General features: G+C 55.6%; 1 protein-coding gene across 2 annotated transcripts in view; it reads right to left on the bottom strand.

Moving 5' to 3' along the window:
- Positions 1-12,683, bottom strand: part of ARMH1 (armadillo like helical domain containing 1) — a 39,200-nt gene continuing 26,517 nt past the window's right edge. For both annotated transcript variants that reach the window (XM_056130926.1, XM_056130927.1), the window contains exons 7-12: positions 1,020-1,142; positions 868-940; positions 634-763; positions 498-575; positions 265-346; positions 1-176 (exon numbers count right to left, since the gene is read on the bottom strand). In XM_056130926.1, the coding sequence (XP_055986901.1) occupies positions 76-176; positions 265-346; positions 498-575; positions 634-763; positions 868-940; positions 1,020-1,142 (587 nt within the window). In that variant the 3' untranslated portion in view covers positions 1-75. The remainder of the gene's footprint in view (positions 177-264; positions 347-497; positions 576-633; positions 764-867; positions 941-1,019; positions 1,143-12,683) is intronic.

The raw sequence follows: 12,683 nt of genomic DNA, 5'->3' as shown, positions 1-12,683 counted from the left end.
CCGTCGTCCAACTCTCGGCCTGGGCAGAGGCACCCTGGTGGAGCTTCTGCAACGCTCCCCGGTGACCTCGGGCGCTCACGCATCAGCGTCAGCCCCGTCCTCCGAAGCGAAGTGGACCAAGTAGCCCGTGGGGTTTTGCTCCTGAGAGTCGGAAGTGAGGCTGGCGAGCTGCAGGTCTGCAAACCGGGACGGCGCGCCTGAGCCTGGGCCCGCAGGCCCTCCGCGGGCACCGGGGCCCTCCCCTGGCCCCCTGGCCCCACTCACCTTTGGTGACATTGACTTTGTTGGCCAGCAAGATGTCCGTCTGAATGCTGTCTATGTGCGCGTACAGCTCCTCGGGGTTGCTCTGCGGGTAGGAGCGAGGGAAAGCTGCGGCTGGGGAGGGTTGGGTGGAGGGGCTGGGTGCAGGGTCCACCCCGGGGCGGGGAGAGAAGGTGGGCGCAGGGTCCATCAGGTGCAGCAGGGCAGCAGACCGGGCCTCGTGGGTGGACACTCACCCGGAAGAGCTGGTAGAGTTCCTCCCCCATAGCCTTGTGCACTTGCTCGTCCACGGCCGGGAACACCTGCACGAAGTACTGCGGGCCAGGCGGGGTGGGCCTTGTGCCCGCCGAGCCCGCCCCACCCCCCACTCACCTCCAGCGCCAGGCTGGCTTGCCGCTGGCTGTTGCAGTGGTCCCGGTTGCCCATGGCGACCATCAGGCTGTGCACCACGCCCAGACTCAGCATCTCCTCGGCCAGGCTGGTGTTGTGCTGCGCCAGGACCCTGGGCGAGGGGCAGGGGTCCCGGCTGCAGCGGCCTGCGGGCGGGGCGCGCCCCTCTCGCTCTCTCCCGGCGCCCCCGTGGGCAGTGCCACCCTGGGGACTGACCTGATGGTCTTGGCGGCTGCAGCCTGCTGCAAGAACACGGGCAGCTGGGAGGTGAACTGGAGAATGGACTGGTCTGTGGAGCAGGCGGCGGTCAGCCAGGGGGGCCCTCGCTCGAGCTTAGGCCCGCGCACCCCCATCAGCGAGCCGCCTACCGCTGAGGATCCCGTACTGCTGTTTGTGGGTCTCTTTCACGTCTGGTATCAGCAGCTCCACGAGGCTTTGGAGCAGCGCGGTGGACACTTCGTAACTGACCAGGTCCTTGATCAGCTCGATGGCTGCGGAAGGGCAGGACGCTGTGGGGTCCACTGGCGAGGAGACTTTCACGGGCTAGCCCTGTGCAAGGGGGATGGGGCACCCCTCTCCCATGCGCCCCCCATTCCTGCCGGTGATGCCGTAGGAGGCAGGGTCAGCCGCCTGGCTGGGAGGCTCAGAGGCCCCGCAGAGGGGACTGGCTGCCCCGGCTGGACCAGGGAAGTGAGCCAAGGTTGGAGAACAAGGCGGCAGGGAGGGAGACAGAGGAACCGGGTGGAAGCAAGGTGGGCATCTGTTCAAGGACCTTATTTCCCACCACCAGCCATTAGGGAGCCATTCTCCGCCTTGTCCAAAGCCCCGGAGGCTCCCTGCAGGCCCCACAAAAGTGCCAGCAGCTCGGAGACTCCCTGTGGAATAACACTACTGTGAACATTGCCTAGGACCCTGAGGGCACAGCGGGGAGAGGCACCGCCCTTGGGGTGGGTGGAAGAAAAAGGAAGGCGAGATCCAGTCAGGGAGGAGCAGGAACTCAGGGGGCACAGGGGACTTCTGGTGATACGTTCCAGACATTCATTCATTCGGCATTCACTCTGCCTGTCTTCTTCTTCTTTTTTTCGCTTTTTGGGTCACACCCGGCGTTGCACAGGGGTTCCTCCTGGCTCATGCACTCAGGAATTACTCCTGACAGTGCTCGGGGGACCACATGGGATGCAGGGAATCGAACCTGGGTCGGCCGTGTGCAAGGCAAAGGCCCTACCTGCTGTGCTATCGTTCTAGCCCCTCTGCCTGTCTTCTGACAGAGGTCTAGAGTGCCAGCCCACAGCACCCACGAACTCTAGAAAAAGAGGAGGCTGGCAGTTCTGGGGACCCTGGGTCACTCTAAGCGGTGCTCAGGGGTTCCATGGTGCCTGGGGTTCACCCCAGCTTGCAACAGCTGAAACACCTTCTTGTTCATTTGTACACCAGGATGCAACGTACACATTGCCAACAGTACCACTGTACAAGTACCAACAGTATCTGTTTCAATAGGAAAATGAGCCTTTGGGAGCAGAGAAATAGGAGACTGGGTAAGGTGCTGCCTTTCACTCAGCTGACGCGGGTTCGATTCCTGATACCTCCTCTGGCTCCTCCAGCACTGCCAGTGGTGATGATCCATGAGCACAGAGCCAGAAGTAAGCCCTGAGCACTGCTGGGTGTGAGGCTCACCCCACACCCCAACCCCCACCCCCACCCCCCAATAAAAAAGAAAGAAAAATTAACCCCAATGGTTAGGAGAGGTTATCTAGCAAAAGTATGGCTGAAATAATTCTCACCAATGGAAGAAAAGCTACTGTGGGCTGCTGCAAAGCTCTAAAGTGTGTGTGTGTGTGTGTGTGTGTGTGTGTGTGTGTTTGGGGGGGCGCTGGAGAGATAGCACAGCGGGTAGGGCGTTTGCCTTGCACGCGGCCGACCAGGTTCGATTCCCAGCATCCCATATGGTCCCCTGAGCACCGCCTGGGGTAACTCCTGAGTGCAGAGCCAGGAGTAACTCCTGTGCATCTCCAGGTGTGACCCAAAAAGCAAAAAAAAAAAAAAAAAAGAAAAAAATGAAAAATAAAGTGCAGGGGGATGAGCAGCATCTGAGAAGACCACACAGCAGGCTCAGACGGCGTTTGTCCCTCTAGTGTGAAAATATCACATGCCTTTTGCTAAGGATTTCCAGAAAGAGACATTTTGGAAATTGGTAGTGGAGTTGTGAGATCTCACTGAAGGCCCAACCTTTGTTGTAAAACAGCTCTTCAACTTGGGCTCCAAGTTAGACCCTCTCTGGTCAAGAGGCACGATTCATTTCTTCCTTTGAAGTTCAGTGTGGATGGCATCTTAAAAAATGTATCGTACTGGGGCTGGAGTGATAGTGCAGTGGGTCGGGCGTGTGCCTTGCATGCAGCTGACCGGGGTTCAATCCCCAGTATTCCATGTGGTCCCCCAAGCACGGGAATGTAATTCCTGCGTGCAGAGCCAGGAGTAACTCCCGAGCATCACCGGGTGTGGTCCCCAAGCAAGCCAAGACCAAAGTTTTATACTCTTTGGTAACAGTACCACAAGGAAGTGCTTAAAAGGAAAAAAGAGTGGGTAGAGGAGGTTGCTAAGGACAAGCTGGGTGGGGGACAGGAGGGAAACTGAGGACACTGGAGGCGGGAAAGTATACTGGTGAGGGGATGGGTATTGGAAGATTCCAATGAAACTCCGTCATGAACAAGTGTATATCTCATGGTGATTCAATTAAAAAACAAGGGAAAATTCTTTTGTGAGGCGAGAGAGAGAGAGAGAGAGAGAGAGAGAGAGAGAGAGTGTACAGTGGGTAGGACGGCTTGCCCTGCATACTGCCATTCCAAGTTCAATCCTTGGAACTACATATGGTCCCCTGAGCCTGCCAAGAGCACCACTGCATGTGATCCCCAAACCAAAAAATAAACAGAAGATGGAGGAGGAGGAGGAGGAGGAGGAGGAGACGATGACAGAGAAGAAGAAGAAGAAGAAGAAGAAGAAGAAGAAGAAGAAGAAGAAGAAGAAGAAGAGGAAGAGGAAGAGGAAGAGGAAGAGGAAGAGGAAGAAAGAAGAAAGAAATCCCTGAGATTTTGCCCAAAGAACTGAGTTTTTCATGGGGTGGGTGAGGGAGTTGGGAGAGTGGGGAAGGGGCCATGGTGGAGGTGGAGGGATCTTGGCATTCTGGTGGGTGTGGAGAAGAAATATCGTATGCTTAAAAGTTAAATCATAATACTATTAATAGTAATAATCATAGGAAAGAGTAAGCAAGGGAACCGTCAGCCTTGAGGGTGTGGGTGGTTCTGAACCACCTTCGCTCCTGTTCAAGACCACAGGCCCGTACGTTGACTTGATGCCAGCTTTCTCCTGACTTGCTCTAGCCTTTAGGGGCTTGAGCTCTGGGGTACCAGGAGCGGTAACGCCAGGCCAGAACTCTCCACGAGGCCTGGCCGGGTACCAGTCCCTCCCTTGCCTCTTTTTGGTCTTGGCCACCCCCTGCGGTGTTCCGGGTTTACTCCTGACTTTGTGCTCAGGGATCACAGGCTCTTGGTCACTCGGGGGACCATAAGTTGCTGTGATGAGACAAGAGTTGACAGAGCCCTGCATTCTCCTAGGCCAAAGTCCACTGGGTGCTGGCAGGGTGCTCTGTGCTCGGCAGCCTGGTGTGGAGGACCGAGGGGAGGCTGTGCCCTGTGGCCGGCCTTCACACTGAGCCATGGCACTGCCCTGCCTCTGATGCTTCTAGAAGCTGGAGGGCCAGCCCTGCCAAAGCTCCGCCCCCCTAAACCTGGACAAAGCTTTTTTCCTATTTTTGGCTTTTTGGGGTCACACCCGTTGATTGATGCTCAGGGGTTACTCCTGGCTCTGCACACGGGAATCACTCCTGGCGGTGCTTGGGGGGCCGTATGGGATGCTGGGGATCGAACCTGGGACGGCTGCGTGCACGGCAAATGCCCTACCCGCTGTACCATTCTTTTGTCCCCGCCCCTTTTCTTTTAGAAGACAGTTTCAGGGACACAACCCGAGGCCTCACACACGCAAGGCAAGGGCTGTATCGCCAGCCACATGCTGGTCGTGTTGGTTTGGCCGGCAGTGCCCTGTTGGTGCTTGTGAAACTTCACCCTCTTGTGCAGCTGGGCAGCCTGGGGTTTGCACCCAGCTGGGCTCCTCTGACCCAACCAGACAGAGCCTTGCAGCTAAGGCGCAGCTCTCAGTACCAGCTGGCTCTGTCCAGGCCCGGGCGTGCCAGGAGCGCCTGGGAAGGATGCCCGCTGTGCACCCGGGAAGCCTTCCTGCGACTGGCAGTGCCGGGGAGGTGCCGGGTGGGAGGGAGCGGGCGGAGGCCCTTCGGAGCAGCCCCGAGCACTCTGGCTGGCATAGCTTCTGCCCGTCCTGTCCCTTCAGACCCCACGCTTGTTGCCTCACGGCTGGCCGGGCCGCCTTGCATGGCGCCCTGGGGGGAAATGAAGATTCAGCCATCGAATCATTTCTGTTGGCGGTTTAAAACTTCACAGCTGCCACTGTTTCCCCCAGAGCCAAAATGCTAGTCTCTGCCCAAATGTCCCCCAGCAGCCGGCCAGGCCTGGCCCGGAGGCTTGTTCAGAAGGCAGGAAGCGATGGGAACGGGCACTGTCTCTCCTGCTTCCTGCTGAGGGTCTTCTCTGGGCCGAGCCCCAGGTGCGAGGGCTACGAGAGTGCAAGCCCAGCCCTACAGCCTGGCAGGCTCAGAGGACCACACGGGGTGCTGGAGATCCAACCAGGGTCAGCCGTGAGCAAGGCAAGCACCTACCTGCTGTCCTATCACTCCAGCCTCACATTGAAATTTTTTTATCCTTTTTGAGTCATATCCGGTGATGCGCAGGGGTTAGTCCTGGCTCTGCACTCAGGAATCATACCTGGAAGTGCTCAGGGGACCCTATGGGATGCTGGGAATCAAACCCAGGTCGTCTGCTTGCAAGGCAAGCGCTCTACCTGCTGTGCTATCGCTCCAGAATTATTTTTTTTTCTTTTTGGGTCACACTCGCCTGTGCACAGGGGTTACTCCTGGCTCACGCACTCAGGAATTACTCCTGGTGGTGCTCGGGGGACTTCTTGGATGCGGGGAATCAAACCCGGGTCATCCGCGTGCAAGGAAAACACCCTACCTGCTGTGCTATCGCTCCAACTCCACACATTGAATTCTTGAGAAAGGGGCGAAAAAGGAAGAGTGGACAGAGCCCTCTCACCAGGAACACCCCCGGTGCCTTGATATCCAAGTTTTGGGGAGTGGCCCCTGGAATAATAAACATACAACAATAAAACTTGAACACAGAGCTGTCTCATCCTCCTCTCTCTGAGGGGCTCACACAGCACGTGACGCCCCCCTGTTCCCCTAAGCCTCTTGCTTGACCCGAAGAGCTCCTAGGAAATTAAAGGATCGCTCACTCCAGCTCCACTTAGCCATCTGTGCTGAAATATGAAGGTTTTTTTTTTTTGACCACACCTGGCAATTCTCAGGAGCTACTTACTTGTGGCTCTGAACTCAGGAACTACTCTTAGTGGTGCTTGGGGGAGCATAATGGGGCCCCATAAGGGATGCTGGGGATCGAACTCAGGTCAGTAAGCTCCCTACCTGAAATACCAATCAATCAATCACAACCATCCTGTTATTCGTCGATTGCCTCAAGCAGGCCCCAGTAACGTCTCCTTCATCCTAGTCCTGAGATTTTTAAGAAAGTGCTATATTCAAGGATCTTTAGGAGAATGAGACCCATCATTGTTACTGGTATTTGGCATATTGGGTACGCCACGGGGAGTTTGCCAGACTCTGCCGTGTGGGCAGGCTACATTCGGTAGCCTGCCAGTTTGTCCAAAGTAGGAATGAGATGAAAAAATGTCATGCGGCCGCAAATGTGGCCGTGCGCTTCCGGGAGAGAAAGACATATGGTATTTCTCTCACCTGAAATACCATATGTCTTAAACCAGGCTCTTGGGCCTGGAGCAATACCGCAGCAGGTAGGATGTTTGTCTGGCACGTGTCTTATCCAGCTTTGATCCCCAGCATCCCATATGCCCCCTGAGCCCTGAGCACTGAGCCAGGAGTAAGCCCTAAGTACCCACGCTCAAAAAAAGAACCGGCTCTTGACTGCCCCCTCCTGGGCGCCAGCCACCAAGCTCAAGCTGTGAGAGACCTGACGATCTGAAGGTTCCAGAAAGTGAGACCCAGTTCAGAGTTCCCACCCCAAGTCCCTGAATGAGTCCAGTCTCCTTTTTTAGGGGGTGGGCTGCATACCCAGTGGTGCAAAGGTCTTACTCCTGGCTCTGTGCTCAGGGATCACTCCTGCTGGTGCTTGGGATACTATCTGAGGTGCTGGGGATTGAACTCCCGTCAGCCGCGTGCAACGCAGCACCTAAGGGCAGGCCAAGGAACTCGGCAGCCAGAGCCCATATAACTGCAATGCAAGACTAAAACAAATGAATGTACGAGATTCGTGATGACCGACCGACCAGTAAGTTAAGTGAAAATGGAACCAGGCTGAGGGCTGACTGGAAACCTGAGGCACAAGGAACAATCAGTCATAGTGACCCTCCCTCGCCTCACCCTGGCTCCCTTACAGGATGTACCCATCCTCTCGGGAGAGAAGCTAAACTGTCTTGGGTCCAGCTGAAGTTTCCGATCCACATGACACATGCAGTGAAACAGTGACCGCTTTATAACATGAAACTGGGGGAGACTGTTGGCTGGAATACGGCTCCCCTCTGCCTGTCCACACCCGACCTTGCTCAAGAACCAGACCTGTGCCACCCTCATCCAGGCCTCTTGCTTAGCCTGAAGAGCTCTTAGGAAATAAAGGATCACCCAGCCTCCACTTAACCATTGTGCTGACATACAATTTTTTTTTTGCTCAAGAGTTACTTCTGGTTCTGTACTCAGGAACTGCTCCTGGCAGTGCTTGGGGGACCATAAAAGGGCCCTATAAGGGATGCTCAAGATTGATCCCAGGTTGGCAAGCACCGTACCTGAAATACCAGAGTTTCAAAATTCTGTTTCCGACAGGATAGCTAGACAAATGAGGTAGACACAGTTCCATCATCCCAACTCATTCACCTGGCAAATATTTCAGTGTTTGCTTTTGCCCTTGATGCTTTGGCACCAGGGAGATGAGATGCTGGTAAAGGAAGAACTCAGATTTCCTGGTGCTGGCTTTCTAAGGGGATTTGGATGGAGAAGAGGGCTGTGATGTCGTGTGGAAAGGCTGGGGGCTGCTGGAGGGCACGAGGGACTCTTCAAGAGAGTGGCAGGAAGTGCTCTCAGGGTTGGCACTTGAGGTTTGAGAGGTGGTCCATCAAGTCGAAGTCTGGGGAAAGAGCTTTTGGTGCTTTGCAGGCTTTGCAACAGGGCTTTAGCGAGGTGCGCTGGGCACTGCTCATGGTTGTGAAATGAGTATTCTGGGGGCTGGGAAGGTTGCTCAAAGGGCTGGAGCAAATGCTTCGTATGTGGGAGCCTCAGGTCTGATCCTGAGGCCCCCAGTTCTCTAAGCACCACTGGGGAGTGACTGAGCACTGACAGGTGTGCAGGAGGTGACCGAAGAGAAAGAAAAAGAAGGAAGTAGAAAGTTAGAGGAGGAGGAGAATGAGGAGAGGAGGATGAGATTCACCATCAGCATCACCAGCCCGGCTACAGGGGGAGAACGGATTACAGAGGGCCAGAGCAGAACCAGAAAGACAAGCTAGGAGACAGGCAGGTGGACCACACCTGAGGTGGTCACATGAGGACGGAGAAGGTAAGTGAAATGAGTGACCAGGCAGCTGGGGCGTGGGCTGAGAGCGAGCAGGTCAGCTGCCCTTGGACCTACACTTTCCTTTGTTGGCTTGACTGGGGGCCACACCTGGAGGTTCTCAGAGGATATTCCTGGTTCTGTGCTCCTGGCTCACTCCTGACAGTGTTTGGGGAACCATATCAGGCCAGGCTGGGGGCAGGGTGTATGCTCAGCCCCCCGGGCTCCCTCTTTGGCCAATCTTAGACTCTTGCCTGGAGCAATTGGGCTGGTGGCGGGGTCTTTCACTGAGAAAGGGGAAACGCAAGCACAGGTTTGGGGAAGAAATGCGAGACCTCCATTTTGGCTCTAAGTTTCAGATGCCTCATAGATGTCCACGCGAAGATTTCAGGGGGATACAAAGGCTGGAGAGGCCGATTTGCTGCCTAGAAATATGACAGAAGGAGAGATGCAAAGCCCTGGCACTAGACACATGCAAACAGAGAGGAAGCTGACAGAAGTAAGTGAACCAGACAGCCTGGGGCAGAAACTAGCAAAAGAGACTATGGCCAGGCAGTGAGAAGCGGAACAGAGGAAGAAAAGTGATGTCACGGAAGTCAGGAGACAAGAGTGGCTGCTGCTTTTTTTTTTTTTTTTTTATCAACTGGATCAAAGGCAGCTGAGGCAAAGTAGGAAGAAAATGGTGACATGAGTCTCTGGAGGGGAACTCAGGGCACGGAGGGGCAGTATTGCCTCACCCTTTCTAAGGACTCCTCTCCCAACTTCTTTCTACCACAGTTTAAGCCTTTTATCCCACAGCTTACCAAGGAGGGGCTCTTTTGTTTGTTTGGTTTTGTTTTATGGCCACACCTGGTAATCTGGTAATGCTCAGGGCTTACTGCTGGCTCTGCACGCAGGAATTAAGCCCTGGCTGTGCTCCGGGACCATCCGGGAAGCTGGGAGTCAAACCCGGGGTTGGCTGTGTGTAGGGCAAGCACCCTCTCTGGGCCCAGAAGGGCTCATCTTAAAATGGAAGGGATGGGGGGCATATTTGCAATGCCCAAGGAGAGGCCTGCCTGGGAAGAAGGGTGACATCAGAAGTCACAGGGGGCTCTAGAGTGTGGAGGGGCAGCTGGCCAGGTCAGGAGCAGAGCTGGGCGATGGGAGGAAGCAGGTGGGGGCGAGGGGGCTGGGAAGGCATAACCTTGGGAGACTAAGAAGGCCCCTCACCACGGCCAACCGCAGCCCCCTGGCACCTCCACCTCCTGTTTTCACTTCCCTGGTACCTTCCCGGGAGAAAGATGCCACCTGCTGCCCTCCCGGGCCCTCTGTGCCTCCTTCCCTTCCCGCCCTCCAGCCCTCCCCCTGCTAACCTTAGTCAGCCATCAGACTTCTCTGCTCTGCCCTGCCTCGCCCCCTGCGACTTGGTCTTTCACTTGTATCTGTCATCGTCAGTGCTCTTAGGCTCCGGGGGCTAATCTGTGAGCCTCCGCAGTCACCACTCCGAGGGCCATCCTGAAGCCAGCAAGGCCTTTGCGTCCGGGCTGGGGGCAGTTTCCAGCCGGCCTCTCGGCCTCAGCTGCCAGGCAACGTCCTGCGAAACAGCTCCCCTGCGTGGACAATGGCTGAATCACAGCTTTGGCATTGCTGGTTCCACCCAGGCCACTATTTTTTTTTCCCCCTTTCCCTTTAAGTTTTTGTTTTTCGTGCCAGGAATGGGACCCGGGGTCTCACACATGCGCTCTGTCTTTAATCTTAATCCTGGGTCTCAGATCACCAGTTCGTAGTTCAAAAAGAATAATTCGTTTGGCACACACTTCTTGAGCACCTGTTACGGGTCTGGCATAACTGAAGTGGTTTTGTGGGGACAGTTTCACTGTCAGCCCCTGAGCAAGCATCAGACCCAAAAGGTCGTGACAAAGCCTCTTGCTCCGGCTGTCTCTGCCATGGTACCGGCTGTCATGTGCTAGACTCACAGGGACGGGAGGTTGATTGGGCCTGATATGGGAGCAAGCTGGGGAAGGTTCTAGTTCTGGAAGGCACAAGTAGAGCTAAGCCTCCCTCCTCCCTTTCCTAAGACTACATGTCTGTAAGTGTTCAGAGGTTACTCCCATCTCAGTGCTCTGGGATTGTTCCTGGTGGAGCTCCGGGGGACCATGCAGTATCAGGGAGCTAACAGGGGTCTCCCACATGCAGAGCATGTTTTGCTAGCTCTAGCTCAAGGTAAGCCTTTTTGTTTTGGTCTCTTGACCACCCCCAGCTGTGCTCAGGGATCCCTTCTGGTGGTGCTTGGGGGAACCATATGGGGATAAAACTGGGGATAAAACTTGGGTTGGCTGCATGCAAGGCAAGCGCCCTCTCCGCTGTACTGTCTTTTCAGCCATCGTAAGCCACTTTAAAAATAAATGTACCCCTACATGGAAAGCATCATGCTAAGTGAAATGAGTCAGAAAGAGGAGGACAGACATAGAAAGATTGCATTCATCGGGGGAACATAAAGTAACAAAATAGGAGACTAACATCCAAGAATAGCCGAGATAAGTACCAGGAGGTTCACTCCATGGCTTGGAGGCCAGCCGCACACGCTAGGGGGAAAGGCAGCTCAGATAGAGAAGGGAGCACCAAGTAAAGGGTGTTGGGAGGATCCTCCCAGGATGGGAGATACATGCTGAAGGTAGACTATACACCGAACATGACTGCCACTCAATGCCTCTTTTGCAAACCTCGGCACCCAAAAGGAGAGAGAGAACAAAAGGGAATGCCCTGCCACAGAGGCAGGGTGGGATGGGGGGGATGGGGGTGGGAGGGATACTGGGATCCGTGGTGGTGGGAAATGGCCACTGGTAGAGGGATGGGTACTCGATCATTTATAACTGAAACCCAAGCACAAAAATTTGTAAGTCTACAACTGTACCTCATGGTGTTTCACTAATAAAAATTAAAAAATAAATGTACCCAACAACCTTCTTTTGAGCACCACTATGTCCCAGGCACTGAGCAGGGAAAGGAGACGAACATGCACCTGGAGTAGCCCCCACACACAACCAGGTGTGGCCAAAAGCCAAAGCGAAAACTCACAAAGCGCATGAGAGCATTGGGGAGATGGCTCAAGGCCAGAGTACATGCCTAGTGGAGCCACACAGCCTCCCTGAGCTCCATCATAAGGCCACGCCCCTCCTCGCCCCCACCCAGACAAAGAGCCCCATGACTGCCGCAGGGGATCCTACAGGCATCCACAGGCCCAAGGGAAGGAGGCAGGGAGGAGGGGAGAGGCCAGAAGTGGCCCTGACATTTGGCTTTTGGCAAGGACTAAAGGCCTCAAAGAAACTTAAACTGGAAAGTGGTGAAGGAGAAGGAGAAGGTCGGCAGGCCATGTGGAGGTAGGTGGGAGAGGGGGCTCAGGGCCACTCCAGGCTCAGAACTGGGGGTCCCAGGCTCGCCCTGGTTGTCTGGTTATGTCTGCGGACTTGATCCCCCACCAGGCGCCGCACCCTTGCTCTAAGGCTAGCCGCAGCTCCGTGCAGTTCTGGGGTCCTTCCAGCCCTCACCCCTTCCCCTAGCCGGAGACTCTGCTTCTGCAGAAATGGTGGCTGGTTGGTTGGTTTGGGGGCGGCTCTGGGCCTGAGTGCAGGGCTACAGCAGACTCTGTGCTGGGGGTCCCACCCGCCTAGCATGAGCTCCAAGCCATCCCCTGGGCCTGCTGCCACCGACAGGATTTCCACACAGCACTGTGTGTCGACCCCCAAGGGTCTCCTGCCCAAGTGCTCTTTTCCTGAGCAAGGCCTCCAGATCCTGCATCCCCGTGTTATCTGAACAATCCAGAAGGCTCCCAGCTGGCTAGCAGCCTCAAGCTATCGTTGGGGCAACCTGCTGTCTCCCGCCACTCCCTCCCTCCCCCATCTGACGGCTCCATGCTGCCCCCTGTAGGGACGTGCCTTCTGCACACCACGAGGCTCCTGGTCTGGGGCGCCAGGTCTTCCTGAACCCAGACCCCTCGTACCCCTCCCCTCAGAGAATCTTCCTGTCATTCCCCAGACGCATCTGGGGGTCTTTGCTCTACTACCCTCTTTACTTCTTTTTGTGGTGGTGGAGGCATGTCTTGACGCTCAGGACTTCTGCCTGCACTCAGGAATCACTCCAGGTGGTGCCCGGGGGACCGTTTGGGATGCTGGGGTTTGAACCCAGGTTGGCTGTGTGCGAGGCAAGAACCCTACTCGCTGTACTATCTCTCTGGCCCCAAGATTCTAGCAAATATTCAGGCACAGACTCGACTGCCAACTGTCTCCTGAGTGACCCACCTAC

The sequence above is a fragment of the Sorex fumeus genome, unplaced genomic scaffold, assembly GCF_029834395.1.
Source record: "Sorex fumeus unplaced genomic scaffold, SorFum_2.1 ptg000082l, whole genome shotgun sequence".
Taxonomy (NCBI): Eukaryota; Metazoa; Chordata; class Mammalia; order Eulipotyphla; family Soricidae; genus Sorex; species Sorex fumeus.
The sequence above is the reverse complement of the archived record's forward strand: the minus strand, read 5'-3'. Positions and strand labels throughout refer to the sequence as shown.